Source organism: Octopus bimaculoides, chromosome 22 (genome assembly GCF_046866305.1).
Source record: "Octopus bimaculoides isolate indiv1 chromosome 22, ASM4686630v1, whole genome shotgun sequence".
Taxonomy (NCBI): Eukaryota; Metazoa; Mollusca; class Cephalopoda; order Octopoda; family Octopodidae; genus Octopus; species Octopus bimaculoides.
Genome location: NC_142949.1, coordinates 14195882 through 14223381, shown reverse-complemented (window position 1 = coordinate 14223381; position 27500 = coordinate 14195882). Strand labels below are relative to the sequence as shown.

Genomic DNA, 27500 nt, shown 5'->3' with positions numbered 1-27500 from the left:
GCAAATGCCCACCTGTTGTCTGTGAACCTTGTGCTATCCCTATTCTGTGATCACATTCTTCACTCCACTCCATTCTCAAACTGAGTGAACGTGTGCCAGATTTGGATGCTTAAATCTCAAAAAGAGTAAGGGCAGGATGGAAGGCATTTAACTCAATAAAGGAAGGGCTTCAAACAAAGCTGGACAATGCCATATGTATGAGACTCTTCAACAGCACCATCGTACCTGTGCTTGAATGCACAAATGAATCATGGGCTACAATGAAGAGGATAGGACATTGATTGGCTACGAGGCAAAGGGCCGTGGAAAGAGCCATGCTAAGAATATCATTAAAGGAGCATATTCAAAATGAGAGATATAAATATATATACACTTGTCATCATTATCATGATTATTGTCATTTAACATCCACTTTTCCATGGTAGCATGGGTTGGATGGAATTTGATTTCTAAGTAAGGTAATGTTTCCTGTGACCAGACATGTTTTCATGGAAGATTGGAAACAAAAATCACTACTTGTATGGCAGGGAAATTTTTTTACAACTCACACACACACACACACATAGAAGATGTTTAGGTTAAGTTTGACTGTTTGCCTAAAAGAGAAAGGAAACACAATATAGCAGCTAGGTTATGGCTGGGAGATAACAGCTTCCCCAAAGTAGGCACTCTCAACTTCCACCAGGGCCTCAAGAAAACAAGCAAAACCTGGTGAGTGCATTCCACACTGTGTCCCTGGGAAAACCTCCTTGATCTTGGCCACCAGCTCAGGCTTGGTGTTGCGAGTAGAGCGGTCGATGTCTTTCTCAGTCATGCCCTACACATAATAATCCATAGGATTACAATCAAGGGAATTAGAAAGCCAGAAATTAAGTCTGGTGATGTCATAGAAATCCTCTGACAACCACTTCTGACTATTTCTGGTCGTATGGTTATGAAGCGAATCCTGCTGCCACACATGGCTTTCCAGCAACAACCCTCTCCAGCCAGAGGTTGTCCACAGTCTCCAGCAGCTCCACTTAGCTGTCTGAAATGAGTCTAAGGCCCTGGTCAAATATTTTGGGATGAATTCCAGTGTGTGGTTGGAGTCAGAAAGCCATGCCTGCTGTGTCCCTTCCTGCTGGCCACTGTTTCATATTCTCTGTTGCACCTGTCCTTGCCATGTCTTACAGCCTTTACAATCTTCACAGAGCATTCAGCAGCAGTCATGATGTTGGCATTTGCTTAGCTGGCATGAATCATCATGGTACAGGTATATGATGGCTTCCTGTCCTCCACCTCAGCTAACTTTTTCTCAGCTACATTCTTTATGCTCTCCAACACCATTGACTGTTTACCAATACATCAAGCTGTTGCTGAGAAAATGGAGACTAAAAAAATCATCAAATTTAGCCCAAACGTGATTTATTTTGATATTTCTCTCAGGCATTTCAACACAAGTAATAACACAGTTCTATATTTAAGAGATGAGGAATTATGTACGTTATTTACATTTGACAGATTTTTGTCCTCATCTTTGTTGTTAACACGTTTCGGCTGATATACCCTCCAGCCTTCATCAGGCGTCCGATGTTGTTATTATTATTATTATTATTATTATTATTATTATTATTATTATTATTATTATTATTCAGGTCACTGCCTGGAATCAATCTCAGAATCTTGGAGTTAGTACCCCTGCTCTTAACCACTATGCCATGTGATGAAGGCTGGAGGGTATATCAGCCGAAACGTTGAGTTAACAACAAACAAAACGAGGACAAATATCCGTTGAATGTAAATAATGTAAATAATGTACAAATAATAACCTTGTGTTAGAATTCAATACACATATGCTTCGGAGAAAAGCATTGGCTGAGTACAGAGCACAGTTTGAAAGTAAATACAGGAGAAAGGAACAGGAAATTATGCAGGGAATTTCAGTAGCCTACAGCTGTTTCTGCGATAAGATGCAGTGTACTCAGAGAAGAGTTCTTGTGCATGTAGCTTCCTCAGACCTTCAAAAATGCACTTGATTTTTTAAGCTCTGAGGATGCTATAAAGTGATGCACAAGCACTCGGCTCCTAATGCAGTATATCTTATAGCAGAAACAAATGTAAGTTACTGAAGTACATAACATAATTTTCTGTTTCTTTGTCATTTATTTCACTCCATATATATATTTATATGTGTGTATACACATACATGCACATACACAGATATATACATTTGAGGGTTCTCTGATCTTCTTACAGACTTCATACACATTCAATATCGTATACTCTCTTTCAACACGTCTATTCTCCATGCTCAATTTTTTTAAAATCTAATTATCGCTTCCAGGATTTATTTCAATATTATTTTCAAATTCTATATCAATGTTTATTTTTATGTTTTATTTTATTTTTTTTACATTACATTCTTATGTGTATTTCATAATTCCAGGATAAATATGTATGTTTTCATCTTCTATAAATTTTAAAACTGTTAGCTCTTGTGGTTGTTAACGAACTGTTAATTAGGCATATCCTATTCATCATCGTTAATAAATGAACATGACACCTTGTTGGATTTTAAAGCATTTATCACTTCAGAGTAGTATTATTATTATTATTAGTAGTAGTAGTAGTAGTAGTAGTAGTAGTAGTAGTAGCAGCAGCAGCAGCAATAGTAGCGGCGGCGGTGGTGGTGGTCATAGTAGTATGACTTCTCTGCATAAAACATATCTTGTGGTTGTGTGGTAAGAAGCTTGCTTCTCAACCATATGGCTTTGGGTTCAGTCCCGCTGCATGGCACCTTGAGCAAATGTCTTCCACTGTAGCCTCAGGCCAACCAAAGCCTTGTGAGTGGATTTGGTAAACAGAAACTGAAAGAAGCCCACCATATGTATGTGTATATATCATCACCATCGTCATCATCATCATCATCATTTAACGTCTGCTTTCCATGCTAGCATAGGCTGGACGATTTGACTGGGGACTGGTGAACCAGATGGCTACACCAGACTCCACTCTGATCTGGTAGATTTTCTACAGCTGGATGCCTTTCCCTAACGCCAACCACTCCGAGAGTGTAGTGGGTGCTTTTTACGTGCTACCGGCACGAGGGCCAGTCCAGTGGTACTGGCAATATATATATATATATATATATATATATATATATATGTATATATGTGTGTGTGTCTTTATGTCTGTGTTTGTCTCCCACTACCACTTGACATCCCATAACTTAGCAGTTTGGCCAAAGAGACTGATAGAATAAGTACTAGGCTTAAAAAATAAGTCCTAGTACCGATTAACTTGACTAAAACCTTTCACAGCATTGCTCTAGCATGGCCACAATTAAATGACTGAAACAAGTAAAAGAATTAAAAAATGCACCAAGGACAACAGCAACAACAACTGAAGCAAGAAAAACAACATAAGAAGAAATTCCTACAGAAAAACAAAAACAAAAACAAAAACACTTTCTTATTTTGGTAACTCGTACCATTCCATTGATTTTGAGACTGGTTCCGGTCAATAGATTGTGGCCATGCTGGATCACTGCCTTGATAATGATGCCAACACTTACTTTCTTTTTGGTACATATTCTAATGATGTCTGTTAATGAAATCACTAAGTTTTCGAAGAATACAACCTGATGGAATGGTCGGTTTTTGGCTTTTGAATTTGCCATGGGGTAACTCAGCTGTAGTCATCATGCATCGTTATTTTCATATCCTACGTTCTGAGTTCGAATTCCGCCAAAGTCAGCTTTGCCTTTCATCCTTTCGGGGTCAATAAATTAAGTACCAGTTGCGTACTGGGGTCGATCTAATCAGCTGGCCCCTCCCCAAAAATTTTGGGCCTTGTGACGAGTAGAAAAGACTATTTTCACGTCCTACTTTTCACTTGGGTGAGATGGAATTTGTTGAGGCAGGTTATCCGTGGCTAGATGGCCTTCCTGTCACCAAACCTCACCTGTTTCCAGGTAATATTTCCCCATGACCAGACATGCTTTCCACAGAAGACTGGAAATGAAGAATTTCACTTGTATGGTGGTGGTGGTGGTGCTTGTTTACAACAATCTTGTGTCTAAGCAAGGATACTCACACACACACACATACACACACACACACACACACGAACACACGCACATGCACTTACACATATGCACCCCCCCCCCACACAAGATAGTCAATAAACAATAATTTTTGAATTCCCCAAAACTGAAGTTCTATACGAAACAACATTGTCCTTCTTTGGAGCAGGTGAGGAGGGTTAGAGTGAGGGTTAGGCACATGCACGCACCCACACACACACATACACACACACACACACACACACACACACACACACACACACACATCAGGCTTCTATTAATTTCCATTTAATAGATCCACTCACAATGCTTTGGTTAACCTGCCCAAGGTACTACATAGTGAGACTGAACTTCAAAACCACATGGTTACAGTGCCAGCTGATTAACCACCCAGCCATGCTGTTACCTATAATAATCTTCAAAGATTAGAAGTAAATTTCTGTTATAAATAGATGACAGTTATTCACATCCATAGCTTAGAGCAGTGCTTTAAAAACGACTGTTGTGTAAGATTCTGTAGGCTGTCACTGTTAAAATGATCATGTGAAATAAGTATGGAAACAGTGTAGGAGCATAATTGAGAATAGATTACAATAGAGTGAAAATGTATTGGGGAGGGGGAACGGCCTTGTCATGTGATAACAGAGTGGAATCAGAAAGAAAAGAAAAAGATTGGTAAGTTGGTGTGAGACTGGAGAGAGAATTGAGAAATCTGTCAGAAGGTGATAGGATTGGAAGTTAGATATATTGTGAAAGGATTTGCTGCGAACAACATCAAAACAGTTGTTTAAGAGATTGAGAAACAAAAATTGAGATCCAGATAAAGGAGTGGCAGAAAAACTGTGATCCTTTAATCTGCAGGAAATATTTGTGGGTGTTGTTGGATGTTCAGATGATATTATTATTACTGTATGTATCAGGTGTTAAAGCATTGATACGATCGGGATGGCACTTCAGTGGTGATGATACTGATGAGGAGGATGAGGAGGAAGACGATGACAATAATAATAATAATAATAATAATAATAATAATAATAATAATAATAATAACAATGAGAATATTCAATATGTTTAGCATGCACCCACACATATGTGCTATCATATTTATGTGCTTGTGTATATATACGCACACACATATACATACATATGTGTGTGTATATATATATATATATATATATATATATATATCATCATCATCATCATCATCGTTTAACGTCCGCTTTCCATGCTAGCATGGGTTGGACGATTTGACTGAGGACTGGTGAAACCGGATGGCAACACCAGGCTCCAGTCTGATTTGGCAGAGTTTCTACAGCTGGATGCCCTTCCTAACGCCAACCACTCAGAGAGTGTAGTGGGTGCTTTTACGTGTCACCCGCACGAAAACGGCCACGCTCGAAATGGTGTCTTTTATGTGCCACCCGCACAAGCCAGTCCAGGGGCACTGGCAACGATCTCGCTCGAAAATCCTACAGGAGCCAGTCAGGCGGTACTGGCAACGGCCACGCTCAAAATGGTGCATCTCATGTGCCACCCGCACAAGAACCAGTTCAGGGGCACTGGCAACGATCTTACTTGGCTTGCCGGGTCTTCTCACGCACAGCACATTTCCAAAGGTCTCAGTCCGTAGTCATCGCCTCGGTGAGGCCCAATGTACGAAGGTCTTGCCTCACCACCTCAGCCCAGGTCTTCCTGGGCCTACCTCTTCTACGGGTTCCCTCAACTGTTAGGGTGTGGCACTTTTTCACGCAGCTATCCTCCTCCATTCTCACCACATGTCCATACCAGCGCAATCGTCTCTCTTGCACGCCACATATATATATATATATATATATATATATATATATATATATATATATATACATATATATATATATATATATATATATATATATATATATACATATATATATATATATATATATATATATATATATATATATATATATATATATATATAAACATAATTAAGGGATCAGCAAATATTTGCTTCACCATATACCGAAGTTCAGAAATAGCAGCTAAAAAAGCTGAGAATCTCACAGATAGCATCACTTGTGAGTTACAAGTGATGCTATCTGTGGGATTCTCAGCTTTTTTAGCTGCTATTTCTGAACTTCGGTATATGGTGAAGCAAATATTTGCTGATCCCTTAATTATGTTTATAAATATATACGAGCTTTTAAATAAGTTCTCCACCAATAATGGTGCTTACATACCGATGGGCTTGGTAAAAATGATTAATTATTAATTGATTTATTAATTAATAAATTGATAATCCTTTACCCTTTTAATTTGTAATATATATATATATATATATATATATATATATATTCAAGATTGAATATGGTACTTATGTGTAGGCACCAGAATATCTTATGGTATGGTATTATATTATACAAAAACCATTCCAAAAGGATAGGTGATCAAAAAATCAAAATAAGCAACACGGATTTCAAAGATGATTGCAGTACGCACGTTTCATGCTACTCCATTTATTTAAGTAATGCGAGCATTACATTAAATGCAATATGAAGAGCAATCTTCAGCTGCACGAAAATGCAGAAAATTACAGTAGAATAGACATATTATAATTGTGGCAACATTTCAAATCCAAGTTGGAGAAAGAATACATAAAGAATGTATTCTTCCTCCCACTTGGATTTTTATGTATTCTTTCTCCCACTTGGATTTGAAATGTTGCCACAATTATAATATGTCTATTCTACTGTAATTTTCTGCATTTTCGTGCAACTGAAGATTGCTCTTCATATTGCATTTAATGTAATGCTCGCATTACTTAAATAAATGGAGTAGCATGAAACGTGTGTACTGCAATCATCTTTGAAATCCACGTTGCTTATTTTGATTTTTTGATTTTATATATATATATACATATATATACACATATGTATGTACAAGGGGTGTTCATTAAAGATTTTCCCTGATCCACTTCCCAAGAACTGGGATAAATGAATCTTGGCATAATTATTAGTCCTTCTCTAAATAGCCACCACCAATGGTGACACACTTCTCCCATTGCTTTATGCAACTGTGAAGACCTTGTCTGTAGAAGTTGGTCGGTTGCGTCTGAAGCCAAGGCTTTACATCAGAAGTAAGTTCATCATCCTCTGAAAAGTGCTTCCCCTCCAAAAAAGAGTTCATGGTTGGAAAGAGGTGAAGGTCATATGGTGTGAGGTCTGGAAAGTAAGGGGGATGAGGAAGGATTTCATAGCTGCAGGAGTGTGCCTTCATCTTGGTAACATGTGCATTATGAACTGGAGCGTTGTCTTGGAGGAGGCAGACTCCTTTGGTCAGCATGCCACACCTGCCTACTTTGATGGCATCCTGCAGTGGAGTAGCATAATATGCTCCATTAATTGTGGTGCCTTTGCCAGAAAATCCATCATCACTACTCCGAGACGGTCCCAAAAGACTGTGAGCATCACCTTGCTTGCTGGGGGTTGGACACGCACCTTCTTTGGCGGTGGTGAGTTATCATGCTTCCATTGTTTCGACTGGATTTTAGTCTCAGGATCACAGTGATGGACCATGTTTCATCCTGTGTGATAAGTCTGTTGAAAAAGTCCCCCTCGTTTTCTTGGGACATTGCCAAAAGAGCCTGGAAGCAATTGACTCATTCCTGCTTCAGAAAAGGTGTTAGCATCTGGGGAATCCACCGTGCAGACAACTTCCGCATGTGCAAATGGTCATGAAGGATTTTCTTCCACAGACCCTACACTTATCTCCACTTCTTGTGGTTGTAGCCAAATAGTTATGCAGCAATCCTCCAAAATGGTGGCTTCCACTTGATGGTTGGTGTTGTCATCAATGGCAGAATGTGGTTGTCCAAGAACAGGAGCAGTTTCCACTGATGTTCAAACCACATTTGAACTGGTGATACCAGTGCTTGACTACATCATATGATGGTGCATCATCACCATAAACTTCTTTCATTGCATCAAAAGTCTCTTTTGGTGTACAACCTTTCAAGTATAAGAACCTGATCACTGAACTGCATTCAACTGCCTCCATTATAACACCTTAGCCCACTTCAGCAGCCATAAAAGACAAGGAATGGCGATTTTAAAATCTCAGCAGTTACATTTTACAAATGTGTAATTCGCCATTCTTCTTCGTGTTTATATACATATCACAAACACACACAAACACATGCACACATATATATAACCCTTGAACAAGACTATCATTTTTCAATGATAGTTTAGCTGGCCAAATCTTCAAAGTCACTGTCAATAAGTTAATAAAATCTCTGTTTAAAAATAAATTTCATCTCTACAAATGTATAGGGTAACCCATCAGATTAATATAAAATTGTTTTAATATAACTGAACATAAAATCAAACAAATATGTATGTATATATGTGTGTGTGCGTATAGATACATATATATGTGTATAAATACATATATGTATATATACATGTATGTATGGATGTATGGATACCCTTGTCCTTCCAATGTCCACTTTTCCATGCTTCCTTATGTGGAACAGGGTTTATTGAAGTAGATTTCCTATGACCAGGTGTCATTCTTATCGCTAACCCTCATCGCTTTCCAAGCAAAGAAATATTTCCCCATGGCTAAGCATTTTTCTACAGAATATTGAAAATGAATGACACTGCACGTATGACAGTGACACTCATTTACAAGTACCACATGATGTCAAGACAAGGAGATACAGACTCACATTCATACATACATACATAGCTTATAGATGCGAGACAGATATTCTTCATATAGAATACACTTAATAGTGCTCAAGAGATTTAGACTTGATTGGGTAAAGGAGGAAATGAAAGGATAATCAAGTTAGTCAAGTTGATATACACAAAATATTAAATACATTTACTACAAAAAATGTACATAGGTTTGCATATAAAAAGGTCTGACTTACACAGAATAGAAGTGGTTGAATAAGAGTTTTACGAGTCCAACAGCTGTTTCTGGAGGTTGGTGGTCCAAAATGATGGTTGTAAATCCAACAGCTGTTGGATTTACAACCAACATATATATACGTATGTGTGTATATGTATGTGTATATTTGTGTGTCTGTGTTTATCCTCCCACCATCGCTTGACAACTGATGCTGGTGTGTTTACACCCCTGTAATTTGCCAGTTCGGCAAAAGAGACTGATAGAATAAGTACTTGGCTTACAAAGAATAAATTCTGGGGTCAATTTGTTCAACTAAAGGTGGTGCTCCAGCATGGCAGCAGTCAAATGATTGAAACAAATGAAAGAGTAAAAGAGTATATACATACATGTATATATATCTATAGATATGTGTGTTTTTGTGTATGTGTATGAATGTATTTTTTTATAAACTATCAAACTGTTTTGTTTTTATAAATTACATTGTTTTGGTTTTGAAACAAAATATTATTATAAACATTTACATATATGAGACAATGCCTTCTCATGAAAGGTTGTATGAAGAGTGACTGAAAACATCATAGGCTGACCAAGATACTCTCATGGAAACTGACCCAATAAAGTTTATTTTTCAACATGGTCTCCCTTGAGGCCCACATATTTGTTCCATTGGTGTTGCAGTGCTTGGATCCCATTGGTGAAGAAGCTTCCATTCTGTTGGTCAAAAAAAGTCATCAACAGCAGTTATGACATCATCATCGTCACTGTGATACTGATTCCCAGCCAAGTGTTTTGTCATGTTGGGGAAGAGATGACAGTCAGATGGGGTCAAATCAGGCCAAGGGGTGGGGGAGGATGATCTACCAGTTCAAAGCTACAATCACAAACTTCTTACCACACAACCATGCCTGCAACTATATTATCATCATCATTTAACATCCATTATCCATGCTGGCATGGGTTGGACGGTTTGACCAGGCTGGTAAGCTGAGGGGCTCCACCAGACTCAAGTCTAATTTGGCATAGCTTTCTACAACTGGATGCCCTTCTTAACACCATCAACTCTGAGAGTGTAATGGATGCCTTTACGTGCCCCACCATGGGTGCCAGTTGTGTGATACCAATATCTGCCACAATTATGATTTCACTTGGCTTGATGAGTCTTCTACTCAAGCACAGCATAATTTAAGAATCTCTTTCAGTTGTGCACCTAATGTTAAGAAAAAATTACTTATCACTCCTAAGCCAGTGACAGAGGCAGGTTGTTTATACAAGATTAGGAATGGATGCCCAGTGGACAGCCAATGCAACACTGAGGCTACAGTGTCCCAATCAAAAGTTAGCCTCAAACGGAAGCAGCACTAATACCAGTAACATCAATGCCAACACAGGGACACAAACTAAAATTTATGTTGGATCTTCTGAATCCAGATTTAAAATTCGCCTGAACAACCACAGATATTCTTTCAGGGTCCCGGAAAGACGCAACACAACAACACTCGCAACATACTTATGGTGCCGAAGGGACGATTATATGCCCTTTAACATCAAGTGGAAATTATTGGAAACTTATGGACCCTATCGTAATGGAACAAGACTGTGTAAATTGTGTTTGGTAGAAAGATTTATAATTCTCATGAACTCACACGACCCAGGAGGCTACCTTAACTCCAGGATGGAAGCCATGGGGATTTGTCCACATTTTCAGAAATTTTTACTTCAAAATTGGAAAACCTAGCTATGATATGATGATGATGATGATATATATATATATATATATATATATTTAAATATAAGAGTGCATAAAGGTTTATACACAGAGAGAAGACCCTTGACGGGACTCCTTAAATGCTAAAAAGGGCAGTTAAAGCCCAAATCACGTAGTTTGAGCTTTAACTGCCCTTTTTAGCATGTAGGGACTCCTGTCAAGGGTCTCCTCTCTATGTATAAACCTTAATACACTCTTATATTTGAAAATATGTTATGTCTTAAAACTTTTATTACACATTCTCACGGTGGTGCACCAGCATGACCGCAGCCACTTGGCTGAAACACATAAATAAATAAAAATTCTAACCACTGGTAATAAATTATTTTAATTTATGACCCTCATAAATATATATATATATATATATATATAGGCTTCTTTCAGTTTCCATCTCCCAAATCCACTCACAACACTTTGATTAGACCAAGGTTATAGAAGAAGACACTTGCCCAAGTTCCCATACCATAGGATTGAACCCAAACCCATGTGATTGGGAGGAAAACCTTTTAACCACACAGCCAAGCCTGTGTCTATATATCTAGAGATAGATAGATAGACATCGAGATAGATTGATAGACAGACAGACAGACAGATAGATAGATAAATAGATAGCTAGATGGTTAGATAGATAGATAAATAGATTGATAGATAGATAAATAGATAGCTAGATAAGTACATACACACACACACGTGCATATCGATGTGAGCTCATAGGTATAAAATAAGATGGATGTAAATAGTGAAATGCGACACCTCTGACCCCAGTATATTTCTGGTACATACTTTTATTGAACCTAATCTATTGAAATATAAAGTAAATCAATTGTCATCCACTCACTACAAGGATCAGAGTTTAGAAATGTCAAAGAACAAAAGCATTAAACGTTGCAAACTACTTGTGTTGCATTTCACCGTTTCTATCAACTCAATGGCATCTGAATAAACCTTGAGTGTTATTAATAAATATGATGACAATGATGGTGATGATAGTGGTGGTGATGCTGATGATGATGAGTGTGGGAGTGGGGTGATGGTGTGATGATGGTGGTGGTGGTGATGGCAGTGATGATGATGGTGGCGGCAGCGGTAGTGGTGGTGGTGGTGGAGGTGATGGTGGTACTAATGGTGATGATGATGGCTGTGATGAAAAATTATAGGAAGAATAATTATAAATAAGAATGGTAATAACAATTACAGCAGCAATAGTAATTATCAAGAACAATATGATGATGACAATGCTGATGATGATGACGATGATGACGATGATGACGGTGACAATGTTGATGATGATGATAATAGTGATCACAAAGGCAATGACTGCAATATGAGATAAATATAGTAAAAAAAATCATTATTTTTTCTTCATCCTTTTTTTCTCTCTCATCCTCCCCCCCCCCCCCACCTACACTGCTCCCTTCAATGTAAAATAAAATATTGTTAGTAGCTAAATGCCAGAATCTACAAGCAGTGTTTTGATGATACAACATTAACAACATCAATAAGCTCAACAACAACAACAACAACAACAACATAAAAAAAATGAGCAATAAATTTTTTTTTTAATGAGGTGGGTTGTTTAAAACTACAAAAGGACAGAAAGCAAGTTGTCAAGAAAGAATAATGGACGGTTTATACATATATTAAGCATAAATATACATTACGTGCACGCACACACAAATTCATATTTATATATATATATGTATGAATATGTATGTGTATGTATATTTATGGAAAATGTGTGTGTGTGTGATATACGTACATCTATATATTTATATATATTAACATTATATATATATATATATATATTTATTTATATATATTAACATATATATAGAAATTTACATCTACGTATGTATGCATATGTACATGCATGTATATGTATGAAAAATGTGTGTGTATATATATATATATATATATATATATATATTTATATATATTTACATATATGTATGTATGCTTGTGTACATGTATGTATATGTATGAAAAATGTGTGTGTGTGTATATATATATATATGAATATACATGTATAGATATGTATATACATGTATATGTGTGTGTGTTAGAATAAGTGTGTCTGTTTATCCATTTGTATGTTAAAGGACTATTGCTATTAGGCCACTAATTTCACTGTAATTATCATATTAATAAAGAGAAAAGCTATTAAAATGATAATTACTGATGATACATTGTAATTAATTTAATTTACAAAATTAATTTTTTGTGACACCCGCACACGAGAAATAAAACTCCACCAATGTTTCTTGTGAACAAAGAACAGCAAAAATGCAAATATAACATAAAATAAAATTAATACCATAAAACAAAATAACATAAATAAAATAATAATGTCACAACAATGTTGTTGTTATTATTTTTGTTGTTACTGAGCAAAGTGGGAAATGGTTAAAGTTGGGGTGCTGTGAGTTATATTCTTGGAATTATCCCTGTTAATCTTCCGTCTGTGAGTAAATCCTCAGCATGGAATTAGCTAACAGAATGAAGCAGTTATTGCAGAAAATTTGTCTGGAGATTTAGGGTTCTTAGAGCTTTTAATCTCCATTAAATATGGCATAGGATTAATTTGGTCAGGGTTTTATAATCTTTTCTATTCTAGAAACAGGGCTTGAAATTTGGAGGGAGGTGGGTCAGTCGATTAGATCAACCCCAGTATGCAACTGGTACTTAATTTATTGACCCCGTAAAGATGAAAGGCAAAGTTGACCTTGGCATCGACCTTGGCAGAATTTGAACTCAGAGCGTAAAGACAGACAAAATACCATGAAACATTTCACCCGGCGTGCTAACATTTCTGCCAGCTCACCACCTTGATATAAATTAATATTCTTTTCTGCTCTAGGCACAAGGCCCAAAATTTTTGGTGAGGGAGCCAGTCAATTAGATCGACCTCAGTACGCAACTGGTACTGAATTTATCGACTCTGAAATGATGAAAGGCAAAGTTGACCTCAGCAGAATTTGAACTCAGAACATAAAGACAGACAAAATACCTCTAAGCCTGTTTTTGAGCTCTTTTTGCTTCTCAACCATATGATTGATGTTTGATCCCACTTCATGGCACCTTTTGGCTAACCAATGCCTTGTGTGCCATTTTTGGTTAGCAGAAACTGTGTGAAGCCCACTGTGTTGCAGTAAGTGCAGGCATGGCTGTGTGGTAAGTGGTTTGCTTCCTAACCACAGAGTTTCAGGCTTAACTCTTCAGCCTTTAAACCAGGCCATATCCAACCCAAATATTCTCTCTGATTTATGTCCAAGTGGGCCAGATCTTGCCTCTCACACCTTGCAATGTCCCTCTAAAAATAATAAACAATCATATCATTGGAATCTTGAAGCTCCAGGACAATGTATGGTTAATTCGAAACAATGGGAATGAAGGAGCTTTACTTTTGCTGACTGAATAATCTTAAGGCTGAAGGTTAAGTTCCATTGAGCAGATATAGCCCCAGGCCAACCAAAGCCTTCTGAGTGGATCTGGTTGACGGAGACTGAAAAAAACCGACCATAAGAGCAGGAGTGGCTGTGTGGTAAGAAGCTTGCTTCCCGAACACATGGTCCTCGGTTCAGTCCCACTCTGTGACATCTTGGGCAAATGTCTTCTAGTATAGCCTTGGGCTGACCAAAGCCTTGTGAGTGGATTTGGCAGACAGAAACTGAAAGAAGCCTGTCGTATATATATGTTTACATATTTATGTGTATTTCTGTGTTTGTGCCCCCATCACCACTTGACAACTGGTGTTGGTGTGTTTACGTCTCCATAACTTAGCAGTTCAGCAAAAGAGACCGATGGAATAAGTACCAGGTTTAGAAAACTAAGTACAGAGGCTGATTCCTTCTACTAGAAATTCGAGGCAGTGCTCCAGCATGACCAGTAAAGGATAAAGGATGTGTATGTGTGTGTGTGTGTGTCTTATTTTGCCATCATGTGATAGTTGTGAATGTGTGTCAATATCATAGTAGTGGTATTCTTTGCTTTGAAAACATGTCTGGCCATGAAGAAATATCCCCTGGCTTGGAAACAGGTGAGGGTTGATGACAGGAAGAGCACCCAGCAGTAGAAAATTTGCCTCAACAAATTCCTTCTGATGCATCCAAGCATGGAAAAGTGGGTGTGGGTGTTGAAACAATGATAGGATATGTTATCTTTTACTTGATTCAGTCATTCGACTGTGGCCATACTGGGGCACCACATTGAAGGGTTTAGTCAAACAGATCGTCAACCCCCAGTACTTATTTTTTCAAAGTCTGGTAATTATTCTATCAAGCACTTTTGACAAACTGTTAGCTTACATGGATGTAAACAAACCACCACTGGTCGTCAAGCAGTGGAGGGGGTGACACACACAAACACATGGATGGATGGATGGATGGCAGGCAGGCAGGCAGGCAGGCAGGCACAGTTGAAGAAATGCCCAAGGTGTCCTGCAGTGGGATTGATCTTAAAATCCACATGATTAGAAAATTGCTTCTTAATACAGATCCATTACTGGTTACTTAAGTTTATTATTATTATTTTATGTTTGACTTTTGCTTTGCATTTGTACAAGTTGGATCTAAGTCTTACCCAGAGACATCAAGAGACAACAAGTTAGAAGTTCATGTAGGTGTTATGCCTTGGGTACCGTATATTTGGATTTGTACAGTGTTGTTCTAGAGAATGTTTAAGAAACCATAAGAAAATTATGCGTTTGTTTTAAAATTTGAGATCACACAGACAGTATTTTACGTAAGATATGGGCAGTTCCCATGAGCACTATCTTTTGAACTTCAGCCATTTTGGGGTTAAGGATACACCAGGTACATGCATCACAACCAGATGTGCGTGACATGGTGATTTCATATCAAGATAAACAATGTATGACTTTGCAGGTGGGGGTCAAGTTAGAATTTTTTTCAGGTTGAGCAGCCCATCCTGCTCAAAAGGTCCCTGAATAAGGTTTGTTTAAGGATGATGAATAAAACACCCATGTTTCCAAGGGTGAATTATTCAAACCCCAAAGAATTCCTCTCAACACATGGCTATCATGCTCTGCCACTACTTCTGCTCATGATCAGAGATGCACATATCGTCAGCCACCAAGGGATGACATGCTCAACTGGTTAAGGTCAAACAACTGACAAGCAAATCTGTGGTATTGAGGAGAATATTTGCTGTAGCCCATCTTTTTATGCCAAGACAAAACAATGTACATGATAACACTTCCAATCAATTAAGATCAGAATCCATGAGAGCCACTGCTTGGTACTGCTTCCGGGCATTTATTATTATAATCATCGTTATTATTATTATTATTATTATTATTATTATTATTATTATTATTATTATTATTATTATTATTATTATTATTATTATTATTATTATTATTATTATTATTATTATTATTATTATTATTATTATTATTATTATTATTATTATTATTATTATTATTATTATTATTATTATTATTATTATTATTATTATTATTATTATTATTATTATTATTATTATTATTATTATTATTATTATTATTATTATTATTATTATTATTATTATTATTATTATTATTATTATTATTATTATTATTATTATTATTATTATTATTATTATTATTATTATTATTATTATTATTATTATTATTATTATTATTATTATTATTATTATTATTATTATTATTATTATTATTATTATTATTATTATTATTATTATTATTATTATTATTATTATTATTATTATTATTATTATTATTATTATTATTATTATTATTATTATTATTATTATTATTATTATTATTATTATTATTATTATTATTATTATTATTATTATTATTATTATTATTATTATTATTATTATTATTATTATTATTATTATTATTATTATTATTATTATTATTATTATTATTATTATTATTATTATTATTATTATTATTATTATTATTATTATTATTATTATTATTATTATTATTATTATTATTATTATTATTATTATTATTATTATTATTATTATTATTATTATTATTATTATTATTATTATTATTATTATTATTATTATTATTATTATTATTATTATTATTATTATTATTATTATTATTATTATTATTATTATTATTATTATTATTATTATTATTATTATTATTATTATTATTATTATTCAGTAGTTTTATTTTTATAACGTACTTTCACTTCACTACCGAGCGCAGCTCTGTGCGCCTTGGGTATGTGCTGTGGTTTGCTGTGGTGCTCTTATGTTTACTGTATTGAAAGTGTTTTGCGTAGAATGTGTGCAGTACCCAGTAGTGCAATTTTCTGTATGTTATATATATTTGTAAGTCCTGGTGTTTTTGTTATGTATTTGTCTGAATATTTTTTTTATTATACCTAAGGCACCTACTATGATAGGAATTGTTTCTGTTTTTAGATTCCACATTCGAGTTATCTCTATTTCCAGGTCTTTGTATTTTGAAAGTTTTTCCATTTCTTTTAGAGAAACGTTGTCATCTGCTGGTATTGAAACATCAATTAGAAGGCATTTTTTTCCTTCATGATCTTTGACAACTATATCTGGTCTATTTGCCTTAATTTCTCTATCTGTGTGTATTGGCATATCCCAGAGTATGGTTGCTTTCTCGTTTTCTGTGACCTTTTCTGGCGTGTGTTTATACCATCTTTTTTCTGTTGCTATTCCATAATGTTGGCATAGCTTCCAGTGTATATAGGTCCCAGCTCTGTCGTGTCTGTGAATATATTCCTTCTTAGCCAGGACTGGGCAGCCAGAGATAATATGATTTATTGTTTCTTGTCGATCTCCACATATTCTACAGTTACTTGTTATATTTCTTTTCATTATGTGTTTTTGGTAATTTCTGGTGGGGAGGCTTTGGTCTTGTGCAGCAATTAAAAATCCTTCAGTCTCTGCTTTGAGTCCTGAGCTTCTCAGCCATTGCTGGGATTTTTCTCTGTCTATTTCTTTCGCATTTAGTTTAGCCCAGTATTTACCATGTAGGGGCTTTTCTTGCCATCGTTTTATCATGGTCCGTTGCTGTTCTAGTTTTAGTTTGGATTTCATTTGTTTTATAGCTTTTGTTGTTTCTTCTTCTTCTTCTTCGTATTTGTTAGGTAGATTGATTTCTTGTTTGTATTTGTCAGCTTCCTTAAATACTGAAAACAGTTTTTTGTTTTGCTCGTGTTTTGTGGCTATTTGTATTAGTTTCCCTTGCTTCTGGAGTAGGTATTTTTGCAGTCCTATGGTGGTTATTTTATAATAGTTTTCTAGCTGTATAAGACCCCTGCCACCTTCTGTGCGTTGTATATATAGCCTTTCTATGTCAGATTTTGGGTGGTGCATCCTATATCCTGTCATTATTTTTCTTGTTTTCCTGTCTATTTTACATAGTTCGTTTAGTGTCCAGTTAAGGATGTTGTAGCTGTAGCTTATAACTGGGACAGCTAAAGTGTTGATACCCATTATCTTGTTTTTAGCATTGAGCTCTGTTTTTAGTAGTGATCTAACTCGTCTATAGTACTCTTTCTTTATTTTTTCTTTCATTTGTGTATGTTGTATCCTATCTAGTTCATTGACTCCTAAATACTTATATGGTTGGCTTTCGTCTAGTTCTCTTATTTCATTGGCTTTATCTAGTGTTATATTGCTACTTTTAACTAATTTTCCTCTTTTCAGGGTTGCTTTGGCACATTTTTCTAATCCGAATTTCATTTCTATTTCCTTGGTAAAGCCGTGTACTGTCTGTAGTAGTGTTTCTAGCTCTTTGTCGTTTTTTGCATATAATTTTAGGTCATCCATATATAGAAGGTGGCTGACTGTTTTTCCATAGCATTTGTAACCGCATCCAGTTCTATTTAGCAATTCTGTTAAAGGTGTGAGTGCCAGGCAGAACAGGAGTGGAGAGAGCGTGTCTCCCTGGAATATTCCTCTTCTAATGGGGATGGCTTTCGTTTTCACAAGTCCCTCTTTTGTTTGGAGCTGTAGCACTGTCTGCCATTTGTTCATTGAGTGCTCTATGTATTTTATGATAATTGGTGCCACCTTGTTTATGGCTAGTGTTTCCAGAATCCACGTGTGGGGAACACTGTCGAAAGCCTTTTGGTAGTCCACCCAGGCCATACTGAGGCCTTTCTTCTTTCTGCGGCTGTCTTCAGTTATGGCTTTATTGATCAATAATTGATCTTTACAGCCGTATGAGCCCTTGCAGCATCCCTTCTGCTCTTCTGGAAACAGGTTGTTATTTTCCAGGTGTTTACTCACTCTCTGCGATATTATTGCAGTAAAGGCTTTGTAGATCGTAGGGAGACAGGTTATAGGTCTATAGTTTTGTGGTTTCTCCGTTTCCGTGGATTTGGGGATTAAGATGGTTTTCCCTTTTGTGAGCCATTCAGGCATTGTTTCTGGATCTGCTATTATGTTGTTAAAGTTTTCTGCCAGCTTTTTATGCATTGCTGGCAGGTGTTTTAACCAGAAATTGGGGATCTTGTCGTGTCCAGGTGCTTTCCAGTTGCTTAGTCTCTGCAGTGTCTGGGTGACCTCTTCAGTTGTTATAGGGGCCCAGAGTTGTTGTTGTTATTATTATTATTATTATTATTATTATTATTATTATTATTATTATTATTATTATTATTATTATTAATTTATTTATTTATTGTTTTGGTTTTCCATAATCTAAATGAGGTTACTAGCAAAAGGTGACAACTTACTGTGCAGTCCAGGGAGTGCACAGAACAGAATAGGTCAAGTCGCTTCATTGTTTATTTTCAAAGAAATTGATGAGTTACTCAATAGCAACAATAGCAACAATATAAATTATTACCTCAACATTATTGTTCATATTATTATTATTATATTTTTTTGCTTCTCTGTTCTCTGTTGACAAGAGAATGTTTTATTATTTTCTCTTTTTTGTTTTATATCGTCTATGCATGTATCAACTAAGATTTACCTGATAAATTAATTACAGTGTAATATTAATTAACTGATAATTAAACCAATTAAAATGCATGATCAAAGTAAAAATGAAGCAATTAATGAAGTGTTTTACAATATTTACCATCACCAAGGTAACGAGCTGGCAGAAACGTGAAGACACTGGACAAAATGTTGCTAAGCATTTTGTCTGTTTTTATGTTCTGAGTTCAAATCCCATGAAAGTCAACTTTGCGTTTCATCTTTTCAGGATCGATAAAATAAGTACCGGTCAAATATTGGGGTGAAATGAATTGACTTACACCCACCTCTGAAATTGCTGGCCTTGTGCCAAAATTTGAAACTATTATTTACCATCACCCCTTTTGAGTACTGAATTACAGAGAATTAAATAAATAAAGCTGTTAGTGTTTTGAATTTGTCTTTTATCATTCTTCAGAAAGTGCATCAATAAAAGTACCAGTAACATACTGGGCTTAGTTCAGTAAACTATTTCTCCTCCATTACAAAAGTTAAACGGAACAAACCAATATTTTCTACATTATCAATATCTTTTAGATTATAATCTTTTGTTACTGTTCATATATTTCATTTGTTAACCCTTTGGTTGCCATATTTCTGTTGAGATGCTACGTGTTTCTTTCAATTACTTTAAATAAAACAAAGAATTTAGTAAAATAACTTAGTTATCATTCAGCTAGTGTTAAGAACATTAATTGTGACTAACGTTTGGTGGAAGATTTTAATTCAGAACTTTTGCAAACAAGACATTTGTACTACAGAGCCAGAGGTGGTTTCAGAAAGGTTGGCAATGAAAGGGTTCAGAAGGTGGAGCTGGTAGAATTGTTACCAGGATGGGAAAAATGCTTAGTGGCATTTTGTCTGTACTTTTGTTCTGCATTCAAATACTGCAAAGGTCAACTTTGCCTTTCATCCTTTCGGAGTTGATAAACTAAGTACCATTTGAGTATTGGGGTTGATGTAAACAGCAGTCCTCCTCCCCCAGAATCTTATGCCTTGGGTTTATATTAGAAAGGATTATTATTAAGGCAGCATGCTGGCAGAGCCGTTAGCCTGTCACACTAGATGCTTTGCAGCATATCCATCCTCACGTTCTGAGTTCAAATGCTGCCACAGTCACCTTTGCCTTTCATCCTGTTGTGGTCAATAAAATAAGTACCAGTTATGTACTGGATTGATGTAATTGACTTAACCCCTCCCCCGAAATTGCTGGCCTTGTGCTACAATTTGAAACCAATATATTTCATGCATTCAGCATTAAGGAAAATCAAATCACACATATTCATGCAATATGAGAAGACATTAGCTCAATGACTTATAATTATGTAAATGATCTCAGTGAATAAGGGTGATAATTTCAAATATGTATAAACCTTATTAGATCTCTTCAGCTGAATATAAATTTCAACACATTTGTCAGATGCCTTTCAATATCTCTTCTGGCTCATAATGTTTCTCAGTTCAAGGTTTCCCAAGGTGAATTTTGTCCTTCATTCATTTAGGTGAGAGGCATCAGGGAAATAAATTACCGCTTCCAAATTGTTGTGTTGTGCCTAAATTAGACTCATGTATATTACAATTATTTGATACTTCTGTATACTATCATGGTAGTTGGTCTTTGAGTTGTTCCTTGTAGAGGCAATAATTCCTTACATCTGGAACCACAAAGCAGCAAATTACTATTGCTATTGCAAAGGGTTCTATAAAATAGGAGTGTCATACCAAGGAATGATTTCAAGCCATTGCACCATTTCACCTCAAATGCAGTTCAAGATTTGTAACTCCACCAAATTTCAGCTGTTACTTTCTTCATGAATCTTTATTTAAATTCTTTAGTATTTCAGCATGGCTCATGTTGGTATATATTTATTTCTTTATTGCCCACAAGGGGCTAAACATAGAGGGGACAAACAAGGTCAGACAATGGGATTAAGTCGATTACATCGACCCAGTGCATAACTGGTACTTATTTAACCGACCCTGAAAGGATGAAAAGCAAAGTTGACCTCGGCAGAATTTGAATTCAGAACATAACAGCAGACGTAATACCGCTAAGCATTTTGTCTGGCGTGCTAACAGTTCTGCCAGCTCACTGCCATCATGTTGGTATATATTTCCATCATCATCATCATCATTTAATGTCCGTTTTTCTATTCTGGCATGGGTTGAACGGTTTGTCAGGAGCTGGCTTGGCAGAAGACTGGAGCAGTCTTTACTGTCTATTTTGGCATGCTTTTTACAGCTTGAGTACCCTTCCTAATGCCAACCATCTTGCAGTGGTATATACTTGGAGGTGAATTCCTCTTTCTGATGCTACTGTTTGGAGATAGAATAGTTTTCTGAATCCTCTTTTCGAGGTTGTTGACTTTGTTGATATCATCTTAATCATTTTGTGCTTTGATTGAGTGAATAATTTTTGAGGTAAACGGTAGATTTGGAGCACAGTAGCAGCGGTCTCTGTAGGCAATTAGTGAGTATGAACAGTTTAGAAGTGAAATTAATTGGTTTTTATGAGGAAGAGAAATGACAAATGAACCGTTCCACTTTTGAACTTAATAATAATTTCTTTGGCACAAAGCCACACGGTTTTAAGCAAGCGGGTGGGGCCATAGTTAATTGAATCACTTCAACTAGATATCAATTATTTATTTGACTGACACTAAACAGGTGAAAGGAAAATTATTCCTATCAATGGTTCTAGCTGGAAATATCAAGGGAAATATAGGTTCAGGCATAGTTGCATGGTGCTCAGATGTGTGGTTTTTGAGTTCAGTCTCACTGTATGGCAGCTTGGTGTCTTCTGGAGCATTAACTTGACCAATGTCTTGTGAATGAAGTTACTGGAAGGAAACTTGCTTGAAAGGCCATTGTATTTGTGTATGGTAATATGGCTCAGATGGAATTTGTTGAGCCAGAGATGCTGGATGCTCTCCTGTCGCCAACCTTTGTTTGTTTCCAAGCAAGGTAATATTTCCCCGAGGCCAGACATGTTTTCAGAGAGGATTGAAATGAATGACATTCCTTGTATGACAGCAACATTCATTTACAAACACACACGCACTCACGCACATAGACACCCACCCACCCACACATATGGAGGTATGTGGCTTAGTGCTTTGGGTATTGCCCTTATAATCATAAATTTGTGGTTTCGGTTCCTGGTCCAGGTAAAGCATTGTGTTCTTGAGCAAAACCCTTCATTTCACATTCCTCCAGTCCACTCAGCTGGCAAAAATGAGTTGCATCTGCAATGGACTGGTGTCTCATCCATGGGGGAATTTACACACCACAGAACCTGGGAAAGTAACCTTGTGAACCTCTGGCTTGGGAAGGACCTTTGACCCTCTTTCTATATACAGGTGTGTGTTGTGTATGTATACACACACATACTTACTTACAATGAACTTCCTTCAGTTTCTGTCTACCAAATCCTCTCACAAGACTTTGGTCTTCCTGAAACTATAGTAGACATCTGTCCATGGTGCCACACAATGGGACTGAACCCAAAACCATTTAGTTTCCAATTGAGCTTCTTAACCACACAGCTATGCTTGCGCTTATATTAAATATTTCACATTAATATTTTTGTTGCTCCATGTTCAAATGGTCAGATTAAGGTGACTGATTGGCAGAATTGTCTGAGAGCTGGATAGAATAGCTTGTGCTATTTGTTCAGACTCTGCGTTCTGAGTTCAAATCTTTCCAAGGTCAAACATTGCCCATTATCTTTTCGGGGTGTCGACAACAAAATACCACTTCAGGCTGGTGAATTGGTGCAGCTATGAGAGGGATGGTGGTAGGCCATATAGCTTGTGGTGTTTGTTCTGGGCTTATGTTTTCTGAGTTCAAATCCTGCCTTGTCAGAATAAGCATGATATCACTTCCACTAGGAGTTGTAACCAATGACTTGTATCAGCAAGTTGATAAAACAATGGATGATTGACTATCACCACAATCATTACCACCACTAACATCTCCACCATCACCACTATTTCTACTGTTACTACCATCACCACCACTACTACTACCACTACGATTAAACCCAACAACCACTACTACCACCGCTGCCACTGCACCACCTCCTTCTCCACCAACATCATCTGTACCACCATGATGATTGCACCCTTCACCACCAACTAACCATCCAATCAACCAACCACCCACCTATCACTACCACCTCCACCACCACCACCACTGTCATTCCTACAATAGCATTTTAGAAATTATTTCCCAGCAACTGGACACTTCTCTCATTATACAGGGTCAAAAGTCTATGTCACATTCTAAGAACTCTTTTGTCATGAACTACAAATGGTAGCATGATTGAACTGATGCCATTTAAAAGCTAAAAGTGTCAAGTTTTCTTCTGTTAATTTAATTTTGATTTAATTAATTAAATTCAATTTTATTTTTTTGTCTCTTTTCAGATCCAGTAATGTCATTCACAAAACAAGAGAAGTCATTTTGCATCCTAGAATACGCTAAAACTGAATCATGGACATGTGTTCAATGCAAATTTCGTACAATGTTTACCAAGCAGGCACCAGACAGATGTTCCATTTTGAATTGGCATGCAAAATTTAAGGAGGAGGGGTGTTTGGGCTTGCCAAAGAGAACAGGACACCCCTGTGCAAAATTCATGGTGAATAGGTTTATCAGTGTCCTCCAGCTTGTATGGTGTAAATTGCAGCCATCTCCTTCAGATGCTCCAAACAGTTGTTGATGGGAGCTGGAGTTCTCGACTGGCTATTCTGATTGATTTCTGGGGCTGCACTGGAAGGCTTGCCAAACTTGTTCAACCGTATCATCTAAGTTGAGAGGCGTCCTGTTCTCTTTGCCAAGCCGAAACACCCCTCCTCCTTAAATTTTGCATGCCAATTTAAAATAGAACATCTGTCTGGTGCCTGCTTGGTAAACATTGTACAAAATTTGCATTGAACACATGTCCATGATTCAGTTTTAGCGTATTCTAGGATGCAAAATGACTTCTCTTGTTTTGTGAATGACATTACTGGATCTGAAAAGAGACAAAAAACAAAATTGAATTTAATTAATTAAATCAAAATTAAATTAACAGAAGAAAACTTGACACTTTTAGCTTTTAAATATCATCAGTTCAATCATGCTACCATTTGTAGTTCATGATAAAAGAGTTCTTAGACTTTTGAAAGACCCTGTATTCACCATTCAACCATAATAAAATTCTCCCCTAATTTCATTGATTGTTTCCAGTTTCCGGTTGATTGATAAAATTTATTAAACTTTATTATTTTTCAGGGTTGACAGTAAAGGCAGCATCTGTGACCAGAAAGGGGTTTTTCGAATCAATTGTGTTGACTGCCTCGACCGGACAAATGTTGTACAAACAGCCATTGCAAGAATCGTCATGGAAACTCAGGTAAATATATGCAACATGGGATGATGCTGTTGTTTTGTTTCTGGTGATGAGTTTGTTTGATTGGTTGTTTTTTTTTTGTTTTTGTTTTGTTGCTGTTTTATGTTTCTGAAGTGAAAATAATGGGCAAATAAATGGCTTGGTCTGAGATTCCTTGCTGAAATGAAAATGATTCCATTATGGAATTGTCAGGATAGACATTTTAGAAACTAGTTCTATAGGTTATGTTTTTATATTACATTCACCTTTGGCATAATTTGTAACATTGTCTGACACACTCACACACACACGCGCGCACACGCACACACATATACACTTGTCCATGTGTATACGTTTATATTAATATTTGTGTGTTTGTAAATATGTATATCATCATCATCAATATTTAATGTCTCTTTTTCCATGTTGTTTTGCTTGTTCATCTCTTTATATATATATATATATATATATATATATATATATATATATATGCGATGATTTGATAAGTGGTGCTGAGTTTTACACTTTTGTAAATAATAATAATAATATTTCATAAGCTTAAAGCTTATAAGTGATCACCATGTGTTGACTAAAGAAAGTATTGACTAAGGAAAATACACAGTGATCATTTATAAGCTTTAAGCTTATGAAATATTATTAATATATATATTTATATGTGTGTGTGTGTGTGTGAATAAATGTGAATATACACACACACACACATATGTAAAATCACAACGTCATCATTTTAATGTCATCTTTTCTGTGCTTGCATTGATCAAAGGAGATTGCTAAAGGCAGGTACATATGCATGTGTATCTGTGTGTGTGTGTATATATATACATATATATATATGGTTGAGATGAAATTTGTTGAGGCACATGCATACAGGTATATGTATGCAATGTGTGTGTGTATGCATGCATGCATGTGTGTGTGTGTGTGTGTTTTTGCAAAGTTCAGTAACATTTGGGTAAAAGTATCATAGCATACTATACAAAGCTCATTCACAGGTATTGGCTACCACGTGTTATCATGCAGTGTGTATATTCCTGTCACTTGGATATACATCTGAAATTCCATATTATCTTTTGAGTTTATAGAAAGGGACAAAGATGACAAAATGGATTGAGCAAATCCTTTCTTTCATAGCGACATTTTTTGTAGTGATATGGAATATATGAGGGTCAGTTACAAAGCTTATTGGCTGACCAATATACTCTCATGGAATATGACCGAATGGAGTTTATTTTTCAACATAGTCCTCCTTGTGATCCACACATTTCTCAAATTGGTGCTGTAGTGCCTGGATCTCATTGCTTAAGAAGTTTTCATCTTGTTGGCCAAAAACAGTCATCAGCAAAAGATATGATGTCATCATTACTACAATATTGATTCCCAGCCAAATGTTTTGATGTTCAGGAACAGGTGATAGTGAGATGGGGCCAAAACAGGGGAATAGTGAGGCCGATCAACCAGTTCAATGCCACAGTCATGCACAGCAGCCTTTGAAACCAAAGACTTGTGTGCTGGAGCATCATCCTGATGAAACAAGACCCCTTTCATCAGTTTCCTTGGCATTTGGTCTTGATAACCTGTTGAAACTGCCTCAGCAAGTTGACATAAATAGTGAGAACCTTTTGAAGATAGCCAATAAACACAATGCCTTTTGCATCCCAAATTCCTGGGGCCATCACCTTCCCTGGAATGACATGGGCCATTTTTGGAGTAGGTAAGGAAAGATGTTTCCACTGCATGGATGGTCACTTTGTCTTTGACTCAAAATGATGAATCCAATACTCATCCGGGGTTAGGAAACGTTTAAGAAAACCAGCTGGATCTGCCTGAAACAATGTCAGAGTTTGCCATGACATGATCGGCCTGGAGCACTTTTGATCAGGTGTCAAATGACATGGCACCAACAGAGCAGAAACCTTTGTCATGTTCATTGTGCAGAATATTCTCAACTCTCTCACAGGATATACTAATAAAATAGGATATTTTGGTTGATAGTCAATCATTTGTCATCCATCAGCATGTGGTGAACACAATCAATGTTTTTCTTGGTGGAGGCAATTGCAGAAGAACTAGATGTTGGGTCATCTTCATCTCCTAAATTCAGCTGCCCCCACTATTGAATAAAGCTGGATCATCATCCCCTAATGTTGCAACCATATCAGCATGAATATCATTGGGTGCTAAGCCCTTTTCCTGCCGGTATTAGATAACACCACAATGCCGAATTCCATGAGTTTTCAAGAGAAGTAGGTATTTGTTTCTTCTAAAGCCTTCTTTGAACAGCAGTCAGATCTCAGTTTAGATGGAAAAAAAAACAATGCAGTTATTAATGAGGTGACCGAAATTAAAACATGCAAAATTTCACACCTCTAGCACCACTCCTTCATAGTCAGCATATGAACTTTTCAGCCCTCCGTTGAATGTCATTCAATCCATTT

At 36.3% G+C, this 27500-nt stretch overlaps 1 protein-coding gene across 3 annotated transcripts in view; it reads left to right on the top strand.

Annotated features, from left to right (window-relative positions):
• LOC106872929 (phosphatidylinositide 4-phosphatase SAC2) overlaps nucleotides 1-27500 on the top strand; it is a 1166845-nt gene that overhangs the window by 894390 nt on the left and 244955 nt on the right. For all 3 annotated transcript variants that reach the window (XM_089339784.1, XM_089339786.1, XM_089339785.1), the window contains one exon: nucleotides 24948-25068. In XM_089339784.1, coding sequence (XP_089195910.1) covers nucleotides 24948-25068 — 121 coding nt within the window. The remainder of the gene's footprint in view (nucleotides 1-24947; nucleotides 25069-27500) is intronic.